General features: G+C 35.3%; 1 protein-coding gene and 1 pseudogene across 2 annotated transcripts in view; both read left to right on the top strand.

The window, feature by feature from the left end:
- CNBD1 (cyclic nucleotide binding domain containing 1) overlaps window positions 1–20,289 on the top strand; it is a 320,137-nt gene that overhangs the window by 263,873 nt on the left and 35,975 nt on the right. Inside the window, exon 11 of the mRNA XM_084793629.1 lies at window positions 13,930–13,997. Coding sequence (XP_084649755.1) covers window positions 13,930–13,997 — 68 coding nt within the window. The remainder of the gene's footprint in view (window positions 1–13,929; window positions 13,998–20,289) is intronic.
- Window positions 2,870–3,867, top strand: LOC311596987 (glutamine synthetase-like; annotated as a pseudogene). Its single transcript has one exon. The product of its transcript is annotated as a glutamine synthetase-like (transcript).

Below are 20,289 nucleotides of genomic sequence, written 5' to 3'. Positions count from 1 at the left end.
GGTTATAGTTGATTTCTAAATTTACACCAAACTGGAAAATTCTGATGAAGGTTTGATCACCCCTAAAAAGGAAAAGCATATGGTACCCATGTTATATATGCAAATAGAAAAAGGAAGAGCAGTGTTTTCATCATTGATGTCAGACATTTAGTCTATCTTCTGGGGTGAACACAAACCCCTCTTTCTCAGTGTGCCACTGATATGTGCTGTAACTCATGTAAGCATACTAATCAACAGTATGCCCTTTCCCACTTTTGAATTGTCAAGTGTAGTGTTTTGATAGCCTTGATCTGTTCTTAAAAAAAAAAAAGGATGCATATTTCACCACAGATTGCAGTGTCACAGTGCACTGAATTCACACAGAACAAATGCCAAAATATTATCCAGTTTGGCTCTGGGTTAGAGTAGTATCAGTCTATGTCCTATTTTGTAAGAAGTTAGTATTTATTATTGAAACATGGGTGATTTTGAATTCTAGGGCAATAAGCATTAATATTGAACTCTTAACACTAGTTTTCACTTCCATATCATCTGATAAAGTTATACTCATATGTATCTCTGAAGGGTTGAAAGGTTATTCATTTCTTATGAATAGTTTGCTTAGGAAATGGTGTATGACATGGTTCTAATTACTTTTAAATCCCTTGGGGAAAAAGTTTGGGTTGAGTTTTTCTTTTAATGCATTCAAATATAGCAGGAAGGATGTAAAAATGTAGTATGAGCACATGAGCAGAGAGGAATTACATCATCTTTGACTGTTAACAGTTCCAAGTTGGTACATAGTTTTCCATATTATATGCTTTTGATGTATGAAACTGGAAAGTTTTTGTAGTAAATCACATATTGGACAAGTTTCTTCTTGTCCAACTAGAAGCATGGGATCAATGGGATCACTAGACTGTTCTAGGAAAGCAAACGGAAAGATGGCATTCGCATACCAGTAGATGATAACAAAGAACGACAATGAGAAAGGAAGAAAGAATAGCATTTCTCAATGGAGAAATTTCAGAGAATAAATATTGAAGATTGGAACTATTAGTTCAAATACATATAGGGTTGTATAGGTATATACGTACAATATGATTGTGTTGTCCGTAATGGAACATCAGTATTCATTTATACATGTCTTAAATTTCAAGCAAGGAGAGATTAAAATCAACTAAGTTGAGAATTTTATTTCTTACAAATTTCTTTTCAGATATCTCATGCAAATATTAAATATGGAATATTAAGTATTGATATATTTGTTTCAATAATTTAAAAAATGTGAAATATAAAATGCTTTAATCACAAATATTACTCTCATAATGTGTTTCAGTGTCCCTTTTTGAAATATTGCTTGAGACCTTTTATTCAGCATTTATTATTGTTGCCATACTCCATCTATATACCAACAGTTAGTTTTATCTATTGTACTACATTACATAAAACTCTTCAAGAAATGGTGTAAATATTTTGCTGAAATATATGCCACTAGCTCCAGGTAGAAGGAAGGAGGAATATGGCTAATAAAGAACTGTGGCAACACCCAAGAGGAGCAAATAGCTGGAAATCATCAAACTCAGGATTGAAATCAATAAATTAGAAACAAGAATAATTCAAAGAGTCAACAGAACCAAAGCTGGTACTTTGAGAAAAATCAACAAAAGAGACAAACCCTTAGCCAAACTCACTAAAAGGCAGAGGAATACTCAAATCAACAAAATCAGTAATGAAAAGGAGACATAATGACACATACCAACGAAATCCAAAGAATAGCTAGGTTTTACTTCAAAAGTTATATGTCCGAAAATTTGAAAATCTAAAGGACATGGACAATTTTTTTTTATTGATTCCACTTGCCAAAGTTGAATCAAGATCAAGTAAACATATTAAATAGTTCGATTTCTCCTACAGAAACAGAAACAGTCATCAAAATCCACCAAACAAACAAACAAACAAGAAAAGACCAGGGCCGGATGGTTCCAGCACAGAATTCTACCAGACCTTCAAAGAAGAGCTAATACCAAATTCTTTTCAAACTATTCCACAAAATATAAACAGGAGAAATATTACCAAACTCATTCTCTAAGTCCACAGTCACCTTTATACCTAAACCACACAAAGACCCAACAAAGTAAGGCAATTTCAGACCAATTTCTTTTACAAATATTGATGTAAAAAATACTCAATAAAATACTTGCAAACCAAATCCAAGAACACATAAAAATATCATTCACCATGACCAAGTAGGCTTCATCTCAGGCATGGTGAGGTGTTTCAATATATGAAAATCCATCCATGTAATCCATCATCTAAACAAACTGAAAGGAAAAAAAACCACATGATCTTCTCCTTAGATACTGAAAAAGAATTTGACAAAACCCGACACTCATTCATGTTAAAAGTCTTGGAGAGATCAGGGATACAAGACACATACCTCAACATAGTAAAGGCAGTATATAGCAAGCCTATAGCCAACATCAAACTAAATAGAGAGAACCTTAAATCAATTCCACTGAAATCAGCAGCCATACAGTTTTCAAAGACAGCATCATATAGGTCTTTTCTAAGATGCGTTTCCAACAACTGCTTTCATTTTTGGTTATATAAAGTCTCTTGGCGCTGGGCTAGAGGATGCCACTTGAGCATAGCATAAACAGAGAGCTGTCCTGTAGTTTGCTATGTCATGAACCTATGCTGTTGGAGAAGTCAGGAGCACAGTGTAGGGACTGAAAAAAATAAGGGCTAAGACCTCCTCAGAAGACAGTACCAAGAGCCAAGAATGGGAGTAGAGGCAAGCGTCTGACCACACCAGTCTCCTCTCTGCTCTTCACCTCGCTCTCGCGGCCTGTGCACCCACCCAGTATCCCGCAGGCTACCGCACAAAATGCCTTTCACTCTGGCCACCTCAGCAATTTCCCACTTGAACAAAGAAGGACTGCACTGCAAGACATGTCCCTGAACTCTGAGCACAAGTGTGTAGGAGTTACCTGAGTGGAATTTTGATGGTTCTAGCACCTTACAGCCCGAAGGTTCCAACAGTGACATGTATCTCAGCCCTGTCGCCATGTTTCAGGATCCGTTTTGCAAAGAACCCAACAATTGGTGGTCTGTGAAGTTTTCAAGTATAACAGGAAGCCTGCAGAGACCAATTTGGGGGACATTTGTGAGTGGATAATGCATATGGTGAGCAACCAGCACCCCTGGTTTGCAATGGAACAGGAATATACTCTCATGGGAACAGATGGGTACCCTTTTGGTTGGCTTTCCGGTGGCTTCCCTGAGGCCCAAGATCCGTATTACTTTGGTGTGGGAGCAGACAAAGCCCATGGCAGGGATATTGTGGAGGTCCACCACCGGGTCTGCTTATATGCAGGAGTCAGGATCACAGGGACAAATGCTGAGGCCATGCCCGCCCAGTGGGAATTTCAAATAGGACCCTGTGAAGGAATCCATATGGGAGATCATCTCTGAGAGACTGACCTGCTTCATCTTGTATCATGTGTGAAGACTTCGAGGTGATAGTAACCTTTGACTCCAAGCCAGTCCCTGAGAACTAGAATGATGCAGGCTGACATTCCAACCTTAGCACCAAGGCCTTGTGGGAGGAGAATGGTCTCAGGTATATTGAGGAAGCTACTGAGAAACTAAGCAAGAAGTACCAGTATCACATTCGCGCCTACTCGCTCAATGGGGGCCTGGACAATGCCCGGCACCTGAATAGGTCCACAAAACCTCCAACATCAAAGACTTTTCTGGTGGCGTTGACAACCTCAGTGCTAGCATCCGTATTTCCCATACTGTCCTCCAGGAGAAGAGGGGTTACTTTGAAGACCATCGCCCTTCTGCCAATTGTGATCCCTTTGCAGTGACATAAGCCATCATGTGCACATATGACAATCCCTTCCAGTACAAAACCTAAGTGGACTAGACTTGAAGTGATCCTTAGCCCTTCCTAGTTCACAACACTGCAATTCTTCCCTCTCCCAGTTGTCCCCCTTGTAACTCAAAGGATGGAATATCAAGGTCTTTTTATTCCCCCAAACAAACAAACAAACAAAACCAAACCAAAAACCAAGACCAAAAATAAAAACAAAAACAAAAACAAAATGACAGTACCAATGAATGAATATTCTGTGTTTTATCTCATTTAGTGTAACCAATCAACCTTTTAACCTTCCTTTCCTGCATCCTTCTTCCCATCTTCCTCCCCTGCTCTCCTTCCTCCCTCCCTCCCTCCTCCCTCCTTCCTTTCTTTCTTTCCTTTATTTCTTCTCCTTCTCCTGCTCCTGTTCCTGCTCTTCCTACTTCTCCTTCTTCAGAGACATTTACACTTTATTATTCAAATTGTCCTGGAGGCAGCCATGTAGCCCAGACTGAACTTAAACTAATAATTTATTCATCTCTACTTCTCTCTCAGGTAACAACCAAATGCAACCATGATGACTAGGGTATGTTGTTTGAGTTGAGGGTTCTAATAAATACAGATCTGCAAAATATGTACTTTCCTAGAAGAGTTACAGGTATAGATAAAACCAATGTCTTTTTCTTTCCTCAGGGACTATAGAAGCTACCAAGTGTAGCTCAAAAGACACAGATTTATTGTCTACTTAGTGACATTTGCAGGCGTTAAGCAATATAAGCAACATCTGGCTCTTAGACTTACGATGCAATGACTCCAGGTTGGGGTCTAAGACTTTGCAATTTACTGAAGATACCAAGAACCGATGCTGCTGGCTTCTGAACACTGTGTCACTGGATCTTTGGTAGCCATAGTTTCTTTCCACAGATTGTCTTCTTTTAGGCTGCGAAAATTGTATATAATGGCAAATTTTTCTGGTGTCTTAATCAAAACATTGCTATCAGAACAAAGATATAAAGCTTTTAACATTAAGAATGTATTATGCTTGTACATTATTATTTGTTTTTATGTCTGACAAATGCATGTTTGTCACTAATAAAAGGATTTTTGAAACCATTCTAGTAATATTTTCCTCCTATATTTTCCTAAATTTACTTCAAGGAACCATAAGTGGACCCATATGATTCCTGTCCAAACATCAATAAGTATGAATATAATTCCCCTCATGGAAGACTGGGTTTTTCATGTAAACTTCTTGCTAAGAAGGCTATAAAGGTTAGACAAAAAGCTTAAAATGAATGAATATGTATCGAGAAACTTTAACCCACCAATATGATTCCTCTAGCAAGGGATCAGTTCCCAAGACTTTTTAGGTCTGTGTGATCTGGCCGGAATGCAAATATGCCCCACACCTTTAAACCCTCTGGCTGGAGTAAAGACACACCCTTAATATATACCTTTAATCCCAAACAATGTAGGTAAAATTAGTTTATAGAAGGAAGTACCCTTGTTTAAATGTGACATCTAATTGCTTTACCCCCTCCCTCACAGATCCTCTGGTTCTCACAATTTTTCTTCTCACTCTTCTGTAATTGTTTTTTTTTTACCTTTGGAGAGTGGATGGTGTATAGATAATTGACAAAATGTTTCAAAAAACCAGTACAAAAGTGTAAAGTAACCAGAACAGTCAAAACTATATTGAAATAGAATAAAAATAGAATAACAAGTAAGAGAAATCATGTTTCTGATTTTGTAGCTCAGCACTTAGTTATAGCAGCTCTCATCTGTGGTACTCCACTAACAATAAATAGAAACTCTAGGACTTAATGGAGATTCCAAAACAAAAAACACATTCACACATTTATTAACCTTTCGTTTCTCTTTCTCTGAAGATTTAAGATATGGTTTCATGAGTGCTAGCTAGGTTTGCACTTTACCACTTAACTACATCACCAGTCCTCTTTTAAGTTTTTGAGTCTGGGTTTATAAAGTTTCCAGAGTAATGAACTCACTTTGCAGACCAGAGCAAGCCCCAGGAACCTGTGAGACACTCACCTCAGCTTCCTTATCATAAGGCCTGGCTCCTTCCACTGACTTCAGCAACTATACCAAGACACTTTTAGTAAGTAAGCAAGCAAGCACACATACAAACCAGTATTTAGGCAAATACCCAAGTTTAAATTTGAGTTTTTTCATTTTATATCGCAACCAAAAAATATGGTAAATGTATGAAGTCTTTAAACATCATCACTAGCCGGGTAGGGGTGGTGCACGTCTTCAATCCCAACACTTGGGAGACAGAGGCAGGTGGATCTCTGTGAGTTTGAGGACAGGCTGATCTACAAAGTGAGTCCAGGAGAGCCAAGGCTACACAGAGAAACCCTGTCTTGAAAAACGAAAAACGAAAAACCAAAACCAAAACAGAAAACAAATAAACGTCATTATTAAATGTATAAAGCTCTTAGAATGCAAGGTGTTTATAGAAGTTTATGTCATCCTGGGGAGATGGCTTTTAGATACACAAATCAGAGGACATATAAACAAAGGAGATACCAACTGAGGCCATAATGTTTTAAATTTTATATATTTTTTGTTTTTGTTTCTGTTTGTTGTCATTTTTTGAGGTAGAATCTCATTACCTAGCTCTAGTTGTCCTGAACTCACTATGTAGATCTACCTGACTCTGCCTCCCATGTGCGGGTATAAAAGGCAGATACCACCATGCCTGTCTTAAAAAGTATGTTTCAAAGAAAACTATTTAAAGGGGGCGAGGACTGAAGCAAACTAGTCACAGAATAAAACAAAACAAAACTACCCTTAAATTATACAACTTATTCGTGCATTGTATCTAGAGACGTGTTCTTCTTCACTAATGAGGCCAACTCTTTACTAAAGAAATGTCTTTCTTTCAACCAAGTTTATATGCAAGTCATGGGTCTAGAGAGAGGACTCAGGGTTAAGAGTATGCACTGCTCTTTCAGAGGACTGAAGTTTAGTCTCCAGTACTAACATTGGACAGCTCACAGTTGCCTTCAACTCAGCTGAGAGGATCTGAGGTTCTCCCTGGCCTTGGAGAACACTTACCTACATATCTCATGTACAAGTCCCTGCAGAGATCAGAAGATGGCACCTGGATCCCCTTCTCCATATCCTTGCCAGCATGTGCTGTCACCTGAATTTTTGATCTTAGTCATTCAGATAGGTGTAAGATGGATTCTCAGAGCCATTTTGATTTGCATTTCCCTGATAACCAGGGATGTTGAGCATTTAAGTGCTTCTCAGCCATTTGAAATTCCTCTGTTAAGAATTCTCTGTTTAATTCTATACCCAGTTTTTAATCAGGTTATTTGGTTCGGTGTTGTTTAATTTTTTGAGTTCTTTATATATTTTGGATATTAGATTTTTTTTTCCAGATGTAGGGTTGGTAAAGATCTTTTGCCAGTGTATAGGCTATCACTTTGTTCTGTTGACAGTGTCCTTTGCCTTACAGAAGCTTTTCAGTTTCATAAGGCCCCGTTTATTAATGGTTGATCTTAGGGCCTGAGCTGTTGGTGTTTTGTTCAGGAAGTTATCTCCCGTGCCAATGAGCTCAAAGCTCTTCCCCACTTTTTCTTCTAACATATTTAGTGTGTCTGATTTTATCTTGAGGTCTTTAATCCATTTTGACTTCAGTTTTGTGCAGGGGGATAAATAGGGATCGATTTTCATTTTTATACATGTAGCCATCTAGTTAGACCAGCACCATTTGCTGAAGATGCTATCTTTCTTCCATTGTATGGCTTTGGGTTTTCTGTCAAATTTCAAGTGTCCATAGGTATGTGGGTTAATTTCTGGGTCTTCAAATCAATTCGATTGATCAACTAGCCTATTTCTTAAGGATATTCATACAGAAATAAAGAAATAGTTTATTTCTCGTACGAGAAGGATAAAACTATACAGATCATGAGCTTTTAGAAATTAAAACAGGCTATTATAATTATCCATGCCAATATGTTTAAATACTTAGAGAAACGAACAAACTTTCAGAAAAGGAAATACCAGAAAAACCACAAAAGTAATAAAACTGAGTAAAATTGCTAATTAAGAGAATTTAATATATACTTAAAAATACTCCACCATTCTCCCATTTCGAAGTCATGTGTTATACAAAGCATTTCAGAAAGACATTAATTCATTCTGCATAAATCCTTATGTAAAATAGATGCTAATAGTTTTCTATGCTATAAACCACATACATTGTAGCTCTCCCACTCCTACTTGACCAGGAATTTATGAGAAAAAGTATTGGCCAATCTCAAAACCAGTCACATATGCAAGGCTGTAGCACTTCACTATAATACTGCAGCAGGCATGCTGTGTATGTGTGTGTGTGTGTTGTGTTGTGTTGTGTTATATATTCTATAGCTTATCAACTTCATTCCACAAGTTTGTGATTAGGTAAATAACCAAAAAGTTATATATTTCACTACAGTTTTAGAATTAAATGGAAGAATCATGTATCTCTTTCAAGAAACTGTTATTCTTTTGTAGAGTGAGCATAGATATAGGCCATTTCTTTCACAGTCAGTGAGCTTTAAAGCTCCACATATGCACGCTCATGAAAATCTGTCAACTCTCGAGGGCATTCTTCTTTGGGGAAATCGGCTAACAGCAGGACCCTTTGAATTACATCCTGCAGATCAATCTGACATTACTTTCCCAGCTGTTCCTCCTCAGGACTTTCTGAGACTACAAAGGAGGGGAAACAATAATTTTTTTATGACTACCATAATTACTGCAATGGAATCACCTGGCATTTCTGCACCCATCACTGCCAGTTAAATGTTAGAAAGAGTAAAAATTCCAGGAGCCAGAGTCAACTAACGCACAGAAATACGCTGCTCTTTGCACTTTGACTTCTGTTTTTACAATGAGTCAATCTAGAGCTAAATGAAATTTGATTATTTAGAATATTTAAATGTTATGTTAATCAGGTCATTCAGCAAATGGAATCTTTTTGTTTTGTTTTCAAACAAACATTTTACCAAACATCCTCGATTGACAGGATGATTTTGAGTTACATCCGTTTTACTGAAAAAAATCATGATTTCATTTTTTATGGCTAAATATAAGGTCCATTGTGTGCATATATAATTTTCATTATTAATTGATCTGTTGGTGGATGTCTAGGTTTATTCCACTTCCTAGTTGTTGTAAAGAATCCAGCAGTTGATGTATGTACAATACACATATATATCTTGGTCCTTCATGTACGTAACAAAACTGTTATATCAGGGTGGTATGGGAGTTCTAAGACTTTTATTTTAAACTTGCATGCTAATTTCCAGAGTGACTCCACCAGCAATGCATAAAGATTATTTTCTCACTATATTTGCCACGGACATTGTTATTTGTTTTCTTGAGGGTAATTATTTTGACTGAGTTGAAAAAGCTGTGTTAAATTGTATTTTTTCTAATTTCCAAAGAAGTAGAAAATAATTTAAATTATATATTAACAAATTTTACCTTTTAAGAACTATTTTTTAGCACATTTATTATTAGGATGATTTGTTCTTGAATGTGTTTTCTCTTCCTAAATGTTTGTTTATAGATATTAATTTAATACCTTAAATGTAGTTCATAGAATTTTTCACTTTTCTGTGCTAGCTTTTGACTCCAGTATTTATATTCTTCACTGTGCAGAAGGAGTTTAATTTTATAGAATCCCGTATGTCAATTCCTGGGATGATCTCTTCTGCTACTGGGATTCTTTTCGTAATCTCCCTATCTACGTCCATATCTTGAAGTGTTTCCTTTTGCAGTTTCAAAGTGTACAGCCTTATGGTAAAGCCTTTAATCCATTTTACTTGATTTTTGTGCAAAAAGCTAGAATTTAAATTTTTTCTATGTATGAAAATCCACCGTTCTCAACAGCATCTGTTAAAGAGGTTCTTTTCTTCAATGTGTGATTTTGATAGTCTTATCAAATATTAGATGACTTTACATGTTTGAGTTTATGGATACAGATCTCTTTTTGTGTGTGTCTCTTCAGACATTTTGTCACTGTGGCTCCACAGCATAATTTGAGGTCAGGTACTATAATCCATTTTCTAACATTGTTTTTGCTCATTCGTAGCTGAACTAGTGTTTTTATTTTGTAGCTTTTAATATTACTTCTTTTTTTTTTTTATATTTTGAGACCTTCAGTATTCTATGGTACAGGGGGAGGTTCTTTTCTGGTCATGTTTAGTTGGTGTTCTAAGTTTATCTTATTTTTGAATATTAATTTCTTTCTTTAGTTTGGGGAATGTTACTCAGTAAATTTCTTGAATAGATTCTGTTTATCTTAGCTTCTTCTTTGACTTAGATTCTTAGGCTTGTCTCTTAGTTGTATTTCTGAGTTCTTGGTTATATGCTACCACATTCATTTTTTCCTTATTAATATTTGAATGCAATATTTTTCAGCATTGTCATCAATCTATTATGTTCTTTTTTTTCTGTTTTAAATTTTCATGATGTTATTCACTGTGGCTTTAAAATTGAATTGAATTTATTGGTTTTAGAACTGTATATGTTCTTTCAATTGCAAATATTTATGAAATTTTCCAAGTTGCTGAGTTTTTAATCCATATTTTCATATTCTTATTGATGATTTCTCTCTATATAATTCTGACTTTCTTCCCTAGGTTTTCAATTAAATCAAAATTCTTATTTATGCACTTTTTGCATAATTTTTTCTAGTGTCTGTTTGAAATCTTCTGGCATTTGATCTTTGAGAGTATTGTGTTCAACAACTGTGGGGTCGTGATCTTTTGGTGAAGTTTTATTGCTTTACTTTTTACATGTCTTGGTTTCTGTGTAAAATTTGTGCATCTACTGGTTTGGCTATTTCTTTTGATTTTGTTTGGGGATTTTCTCATTGCATAGACAACTATTTACTCAATCTTCAGTGCTACTTAGGGAGGAGAAGTTTGCTGTAACACACAAGCAATAGAAATATATTGAAATTTGCTTATAGTCCACTGTATCTCTAATGATCATAAAAGGGCAAATGGCAAAAATACCAAAATATGTGATGTAGTTAAAAATTCTACAGAAAATCAGCATATTATTTTACACCCTAATTCTTGCAGAGGAAGGCCCAAGTCAGTTGAGTCCAGCCTGGTTTACATAGGGAGTCTCAAGAGCTACTCAGGGCTACATAGTGAGACTGTCTCAAAATAAAAATAAAAGTGAAAACTCTGAGACAAATGTGCAAACACTTTATAAATGAGAAAAAGGAATGGTGCAGGGTAAGGAGGAGATGTGAGAACATGGTTAAATGAAAAAAAAACATGAACAATAGAAGGAATTGACTAAGTTTGTAAAAGAAAGAAAAAAGATTTATCAAACTTGATGTATAATTTGGTTGGTTTCTCTGCTCCTGGTGAACAGTACTGGGTCTCCTTATTTTTGTGATACCTGCTTGAGGCATTCCTTCCGGACTCCCTATCCTTTGTCTTGTCAGTGCCTAGTCCTCCTGTTATTTGCAGCTGCTTCCTCATTTTTTTTTTTTTAAGGAGGAAGGATTTACTTTGGCTCACAGTTTAAGGATTTGTTCTTTCCTGGGTAGGAAGGTGCAGGAAGCTGATGGTCACACAGCAGAGAGAGATGAATGATGGTCCTCAGGTCACTTTCTCCTCTTCATTCAGCGTGGGATGCCAGCCTAGGGAAAGTCTCCACCCACATTCAGGCTCAGTCTCCCTCAGTCAGACATTTCTGACAATGCCCTCATACAGGAATCAGAGATGTGATTCAATGATGGTTATAAATCCTATCAATGAACGTGCAGATGTTTCCCTGTCCTTTTTTAAGTTAGGGCAATAGCTAGACAAACTCAGGCTCCTAAACTGGGTTCCTGATCTTATGATAGTTCAGATTTTTAAAAAATGTTTTCTCAGTAAATTTTTAAAAACTATTATTCTGTTTTTTTAATAGATTATTTTGCTTTACAAAATATATGTTGATTATGGTTTCTCTTCCCACTGCTCTTCCCAGTTCTTTTCAATTTCCTGTCCTACCCAGATTTATTTCCTTTCTGTATCTCATCTGAGAGCAAACAGGATTTTATGGGATAATAATAAATAAAACAAATAATAATAAGATAAAACAAAAACTTACACATCAGAGTTGGAAAAGACAACAGAAGAAAAACAGCCCAAAGGAAGGGATAAGAATCAGAGATGCATTCATTTGCACACTCAGGAATCCCATAAAAGCGTCGTGTCCAGAATCGATGTAATGGTTTGTACCTGGTAGTATTATATTCTCTTGTCCTGAGAGTTCAGTTGATGTCCCTGGGAGGCCTGATCTTCTCTGAGGGAGATGCAGGGGGGTTGGCACCCTGGAGGTGTGAAGCGAGGGGAAGCTATGTTCAGGATGTATTTTATGAGAGAGGAACAAGTAAAAATAAAGCTACAATAGCAAGAAGAACTACAAAACAAATCCACAAATCTGGAATCCTTAAAATATGTTTTCCTCTATGAGGAATCCTGCTACTGCTCTGTAAGCAATAATGTAATTATTCTCCAGTGTGGACCCCGCCTCTATATTTAAGGCTTTAGGGGAAGTTCTGCCCCTTTCTTGCCTGGCTTTTGTTTTGGAAGTGGATTACAATGGAGTTGACTAGGTGAGGTTGTCTTTGTCTTAAAATCTATCCTCTAAACACATATTCTCTGTCTCCTCTGTTTTTCTATGTCTCTGTCTCTCAGTCTCTCTGTCTCTGTCTCTCTCTCCTCTCTCTCTGTCTCTCTGTCTCTCTCTGTCTGTCTCTCTCTGTCTGTGTGTCTCTCTCTGTCTCTCTGTCTCTCTGTCTCTCTGTCCCACACACACACACAAATACACACACACACACACACACACACACATACTGCATGTGTGTGCTTATCTCTCTTGCATGCTTCCTTGTTTGTTTCTTTTGAGTCATATTCTATATTCCAGGCTTTCCAACAATGCACAATAAGGCTGAGCCTGCCTTACACTCAAAGAAAACCCTCTTGCTTTTGTCTCTATGAGATACCAGTGTTAGCCACTGTACTCAGTTTCAGCTTAGTAACCAGGGTGTTGCCCACATTTTTCTCCATGTTCTGGATATTCTATTACTTCCTGGGTGTATTTCTGAAGCCTTTAATTTCATAATAGGCACCCCGTCTTTAAAAGCATTGATTTTCAGTTTCATCGGTTTACAGAGAAGCAGTTCCTCTATCCCAACATATGACACAGAATACATTAGTTATTGTTTGTTTGTTTGCTTGTTTTTGATACCTTCAACATGTGCTATGTCGGAACCATAGTGGGAAATTGGCCATCCTTGACTTTTTTTTCATGTTCTAGAATCTAAAATTTCCCATATGTTTAACTTCCATGTCAACGTGGTCTGCTCTATTTGTAGTATAGTTATAAATAACTTCTTTTTACTTTCATAAAGCCACACATTTGAAAGATAAATTATGGGTCACCTCTCTATATCTTAGGAGCATGGAATTCTTTTTTTTATTAAATTTTAATTTTATGAATTTAAACAGATTACAACTCAATTGTTATCCCATCACTTGTATCCTCCCATTCCTCCCTCCCTCCCACCTTCACGCTATTCCTCTCTCCTACTTCTCTGACCAAGGAGGACCTCCTCCCCCACTACATGGTCATAGGCTATCAAGTCTCATCTTGGTAGCCTGCTTATTCTTTCTTTGAGTGCCACCAGGCCTCCCCACTAAGGGGAGGTGGTCAAATATGGAGCACTAGAGTTCATGTCAAAGTCAGTCCTTGTTATCCACTTTAAGAATAAGTCAAATAGTATTTTCATACTCAGTCACAGAACTGATTCTTCTAAAGTAAGTCAGAAATGATATTAATTTTTTACTATGAATGTATATATTATGATAATTAGACTGAATCTAATGTGTGAGATGATATGATTTTCTATGAGTGTAACAATGAATCAATAAATCAATTTTATTATTAAAATTCAATTTTGTCTCTTTTATACATTAATAAACAAAAATGAATATCCATTTGGCTTTTATTTTTTTAAATTTGCTAATAATATTTATCTCATTTTTCTGTAGTGTTGGATCCTGTGATCAAAGAACTTATGATTCAAACAGCAAAACCAACTTTTGGCCATCTGACAGATGTAAGAAAAATATTCATACTACAGTAAAAATTATTAGTTGTAGAAACTGGATGTTGATAATTATTTATGATGTTCCAGTGCTTTGTGACTTCCCTATTAAAGTGATTGTAATGTGGCATATTCTTTAGGAAATAACATGATAGGAAACTTTAAAAAAATATTTGTATTGATTCATCCACTTATGTGTCTGGCATTTACCGTAATAACATTTTATAGCTTGTGTATTTAGGCTGAAAAATCTATTACAAACTACTTTAACAAAGCCGTGCTTGTAGGTAGCCTTACTTAAAAGATTTTTACAATGTTAAGAAAGATTATATACTTTTTACCAATAAAGCTGCTGTGAACATAGAAAGAGAAAAAGAAAGAAAGATTATATACTTTTAAATAGAGTCGTCAAAATTGTAGTTGATTTTTGTTTTGACATTTTAGCTTTAATTTGCATATATTATATAAATAACATGGATTCAATATACATATATGTATATACATATATGCATATATTTACATATTACACACATATATATAATATACATATATACGTATATATATCATCTGTATAAAATTGTATTTGTAATGTGCTTGTAAAAGGCATAGAGGCTTAGTGAATACCAGAATATTAACTATCTCACATGGTATATTGAAACATATAGAGAATTTGAGGTCCATAACATCCCAAAGGAGCCTACAGAAGCTCATTTGTACTGAAGGTATTGAATCTCTTGAAAAGTAGCTAGAAGTTGAGTGAACTAAATATCCCTACATGGCTACATGCGTGGAGCTGCTGTATGTAGGATGAGGCAGATCATGTGCTAATAACTATGATGTGAGGAAATGGTAAAGAAGTCAAAGGAAGTAAGAGCTGACTTTCATGGTTTAGCGCTACAAGGTCTTTGAGGACAAGTAATGCCTAAAGTGACTTTTTAAATGTTGACTTGTTGAAGTGTGGTGCTCAGTGCCAGCCTTCCCTTCTTTCTCCAAATGAGGTTTTAGTGAAATCCATATGGTACTCTCTGATGCTTTTGGTGTTTATAACTGAACTCAGACACATGTTAAGCCCTTCAAGGATTAAGCTTTGATAAAAACATTAGTTTCTCTCTTCCCTTTGAGGAAGTGAAATCCTAAAATATACTTTGAGAATTTCTCTGTAATTTGAAAATTAAAATGAAACATTCAGTTGATTTTGGTTTAAGTTAAAATGGTCTGATAAGTTGAGAGTATTTCCCCTTCATAGTTTCCCAATTACAAACCATGATGGTAGATGAGGTATCACCTCCATCACAAGGGGCAGTATGGGATGAGAATTTGCAATCTTTGTCGGTGCCTGTTAGTACCAGTTACAAATGCATATTTCTAGAACATAGAACTGCATGGAAAGAGTAAAGTCCAGAACAGAAGGAAGATGATGTTCCTTACAGCTATGCTATCAGCCTAGAATAGGACAGACGATTTTAAAACGATGTGTCTCAAGCACTTTTCTTATTTGGGAGTAGACCTTCAGTGGTCCCCTGGGTGTCATAGGTAAATCTAAGGTGAAAAACTATACCACCATTTGTATGTATTTGTATCATGTAGGAATATATTACTATACCTATAAAGTACTAAATACATTGGGGAAGGCACAACAATTCTTTCATGTAAACAATACAAAGTTCATTTTAACAAAGATTGCTGGGGTTTGGGATGACTGGAAAGGACTGAGTATGCAACTGGGCACGCAGTGCGGATTATGCTTCTCTCTGATCCAGGCATAATAGAGAATGCGATGCTTTATGAGCAGCAGACATTTGAAAATGGTTAATGAAGTAATATAAGGCAAGGAGAAAACCCTAGCTGGAAGATCATACAGAGAGGGATTGATAAGAAATTTCTAATTAGAGTATTTCAAGTTGTTTCCGAGGTCAGGTTTGAGATGTCTCTTTCCCCTCAAAAATCTTTGATTTCTCATTAATGATTGTTATGCAGATAGATGTTTTTAAGTGCTGACTAGAAAAATGTGCCAAGGCCATTTCCAATTTGGTAGAGACAAGCCTGGATGATGCAAACTAAGCCGTCTGCATCTGTGCTAAAACACAGGAAAATAAAGCAGAACTGTTTACTATGGCAACATGAAGTCAATTTTAACTGTTTAACTTTGTCTTTTATGACAGTTACCAAGCTGCTCTGAATTTTCCATTTCTTGGGTTTCTTTTCTTCTACTTTGCAAAAGCTGGCATCAGTTTATTGACTATGTTATAGCACAGTCAAAATTAAGTAATCAAATCATATGTCTAAATAGCCCACATTTATACATTTTAGACACTTTAGTTGTGCTGATGAGCATTTTCCCCAGACATGAAAGTATTTTCACTTATTTATCAAAATGAGTTTTATACATTGCACAATTTTTCTGTTTGATAACTGGATGTTCATATATAGCCAAATGTCTATGTGTGTTGACACAAGGAGGAGTATTCTGAGAACTCACTCAGATATAATTGCTTTATATTTTTACCTGTCATTGATCTGGAATTGGTTATAGACTATTGTTTGTAATGGGATTTGCAAGTATTTCTTAATAAATTTCTTACTGTAACAGAGAGGTCATTGTGTATCCACTGAGCTGCACTGACACAATTGTTATAAATTAAATTATTAAATAGACAAGCCTTAGAATGCTGTTGTATTTTCTTGATGAATTTATTTGTCCTCATGGTGGTGAGCATAGTGACTTAATTTTTCTGTTTGTTTGTTTGTTTGTTTATTTATTTATTTATTTATATGCCAAGACAATCCTTTGTCATTATCTCAGCAAGTTTCTCATTTGCTTCTTTCTTGAATAGAAAAAATTAGGCTGCTGATATATGCAAACCACCTACTGTAAAAGGGTTTTTACAATTTCAAACATTTAGTGAAAATATAGTTACATTACTTCTCCTTCCCTTTTTTCTCCTATAAATTCCCCTTCATTGCCTCTGTGCTGCCACTTTCATTTCCCCTGTCCATTTGCTTTCAAGCTGATAGTCTTTTTCGTTTGAGTATTTTTGTTGTAGACATATGTATATATGTACAGATATATAACTGATCCTTCTAGGGACCAATTTACACTGGATGATCAGCTCATCCCTGAAAGACACCAATACTCCCGCTCAGTAGTTGTTAGTTGCCAGCAGTTCTGTGTCTAGCATTAGGACCCCATTTTAACATTTGTTTTTCAAAAGTTTCATTTTGCTATGAATGCACATGCACATGCTTTTGGTTTTATTTTTACTTTTTTTTTATGTTTTATGCTTTTAAATCTATGAAATATAAACTTTGTTTGTTTTTATAGATTTTTAGCTGGTATATTTCAAATGCTGTTTCTGTTTCATTGTTTCTCTTCTCTAATTTTGGGGTCCATGGGAACATGGGTGTGAATTTTCATTATATTGTTTTTCCCTCTACAACTTTATGTGTTTCATATTGTCTTTAACTTTGCTTCATTTTAGAGGTGTTAATATTTCTTTCTCCCAATTTACTAATTCTACCTTCTGTATTTTTTAACTTGTTGGTCTGCATTGGTTCCTTGGTTTCCAATAATAAAAACTTCAAAGAAATATAATATTATTAAGTCTTTCCATCTACCTTTTCCTCTGGAAACTTGTATGTTATTTAAATTTACTTTTTATTTCCTAATCTCTTAATGTTAGAATCTAGACATAAAATGTAAAAAACTGTTTTCTTATTTGTTTTCTGTTACATATGATTGTTGCTGTAGCTGAAAATTTTTAATTGATTATAGATTTTTAAAAAAATATTGGCACACAGATTTCCAATGCTGTTCTTTGTTGATACGATTTGTTTAATAAGAAGTCTGGCAGAGAACAGGATTGATCACTTTATCCAGTCAAGAAAAACTGAGTTAGACTCTCAAAGAAAATGCAATAATCTACTTCAGTTTAGTTACTCAACAAAATTTTCATTAAAATTAGAGAATATAAATTAAGCCCCTTCTTTAAACAGTAATTTTGTCCCTTTAGCTAGAATTGTTAAAATTGTTCCCTTACTGCTAATAGTTTTGGTTTCCTTTTAGCCTTCTATATTGCAAAGAAGTCATAAAGGGAAAACTGTGTGTTCAATATATTTTACTTTGTAATTTTATTATTGTAGACTCACGGAATCATGAAAAGCTCAGCTGTCCTTTGCACACAATAACAATTCTCTGTCTCAGTAAATCCTTTAGCAGGATAGGCAACTGGTACCCAAGTCAACAAACCAGTTCCACAATGACAGCTGTTCTCTGGGCCACCCATTCTTATCACCGTGTGGCATCATCACAATCCTTTACAGTAGTGTATCCCCCTCCCTTAGCTTTTCGAACCACTCTCATTAAGTCATGGCTGGCTACACACTCATCCGCACAGCCCAACAGAAGTTCTGAATCTATTTTCTCAGATGGATGGAACAAAATGTTTTGTCTAGATTAATTTGATAACCATATTGCCCTTGGAATGATCTCTGCATTGTTATTTTCTAGCTGGAGTCATGGACAATTTACAGCATATTTTGGAAGGAATTGGTTAACTTCATTTTGTTTTTGTTTTTTGTTTTTTATCCTCAATGAATGATTCAACGTTTTCTATCATCCTCTAATTATTAAAACTTTGACATAGTCCTTATTTCCTTAGGTGTTGACATCAAATAAAGAATGAGCAATGGCTTGGAAAGAAGAAGCCAGGAGATGGAATATCTTAGTCACCTCACAATGCATGTGATTGATTTGACTTCTCTAGTTTATAGGTGACATTGATTAGTTAGTAATACTTTAGCTATTAAACTATTTTAAAAGAATATAATTTCCAAGATATTCTCACTTAAAAACAAATATCCAGATCTTCACCGAAGGATAATTAACATGGTATCTAGTTATTTTCACTTTCCTATTACTCTTTCCCATGTCCAATCAGAATATTTGACATGGACATCAGGTGCACAGTTTCTTGAATTTTCTAAGAGGCTGTATAAAAACCTCAGAAAACATGAAGACATTATCAAATTACTTAAATAAATTAGAAATTAGAAATAAAATTTAAAGTATTTTTAGGATTCTTCATTAAATGTATATGGTCTCTGCAAGTGTGGTCCTTAGTTTGTCAGAAACCTTACTATCTAAAGCTGAAAATAGTCTTGTCTTATCACTACTTTTCATAAAATAAACAGTACTAAGAAGTAATAACCAGGAAAACCTGACATTTGTATTCACTAAAATATCATCAATTGAGGTTTAACTAAAAGTTGTTCTGCTTAGAATATTGTCCACGTGTTCACATATGAAACTTCTTTAAATGTCCTTAATAGTACACCTTTAAATGATACATGTTATGCACACTATACAAAGTTAAAATAAAAACAATAACACATGAATGCTGAACGGAAATTGATTCTCTGTTACTTCTGTGTGCTTGGGAACACACAAGAGCACAGACAGCCCCTCAATCATGGTGAAAATATGAAGACTACTGTGTCAGGCTCTCTACAGTCCATTGCTAGATAAGTAATGGTGTCTGACAGCTTTGTCCATCCCAATCTCATTGCTTTGAGTTTGGTTAAATTCTGTTTGGTGTGATAACATTGGCTAACTGTGGAATGTTATGTCTTGAAATATCAGAGTTCCTCTGACTATCCTATAAGGATATAGATATGGATTTCATCTGTGAGATCCTTTGGACTAAGGCCAATGGAATGTTATTTATGACAATAAAGACGGGAGTAGTCTTCTCATGCATTTCAAGGATACTAACACCCACTAAGGATGTGACTGTGATTGGTCCTCCTTTGTACTATCTGCTATGAAGCTTTTAGGGAGTTTCCTGCAGTTCTGAACATGTGTTAAGTCACTGGGTATTCATCTCACTGACACCATTTCCTTATCTTACTCTCATTTTCATTCTGTTTTAAGTATTTCCTGTCTTTCTTATAGTTGACAGTACTGTGTACAGTTTTATAAGAAGACACTTCCATATCTCAGTAGGAAAAGAAAGTTAACCCAACAATTATCACATCATGTAAATTGTTCAGATAATTTTAACTTTAATCAAATAACCGAATAAGTGTGACTTTGGTGATGGCATTGATTATACATTATTTGTCATTCAAATAGGCACTAAATTAAGTAAAAATATTCAGCATTATTATTATCTGATAATTGGGGAGAATACTTACTTAATCCATTGACATCTTTGAGCAATTCAAATGAATGTAACAGACCTGGTATATATACATACACATATATACATATGTATATACATATATATGTATAATAATTTAGTATAAT

This window comes from Acomys minous, assembly GCF_964271855.1.
Source record: "Acomys minous genome assembly, chromosome: 1".
In the NCBI taxonomy this organism is placed as follows: Eukaryota; Metazoa; Chordata; class Mammalia; order Rodentia; family Muridae; genus Acomys; species Acomys minous.
The sequence above is the reverse complement of the archived record's forward strand: the minus strand, read 5'-3'. Positions and strand labels throughout refer to the sequence as shown.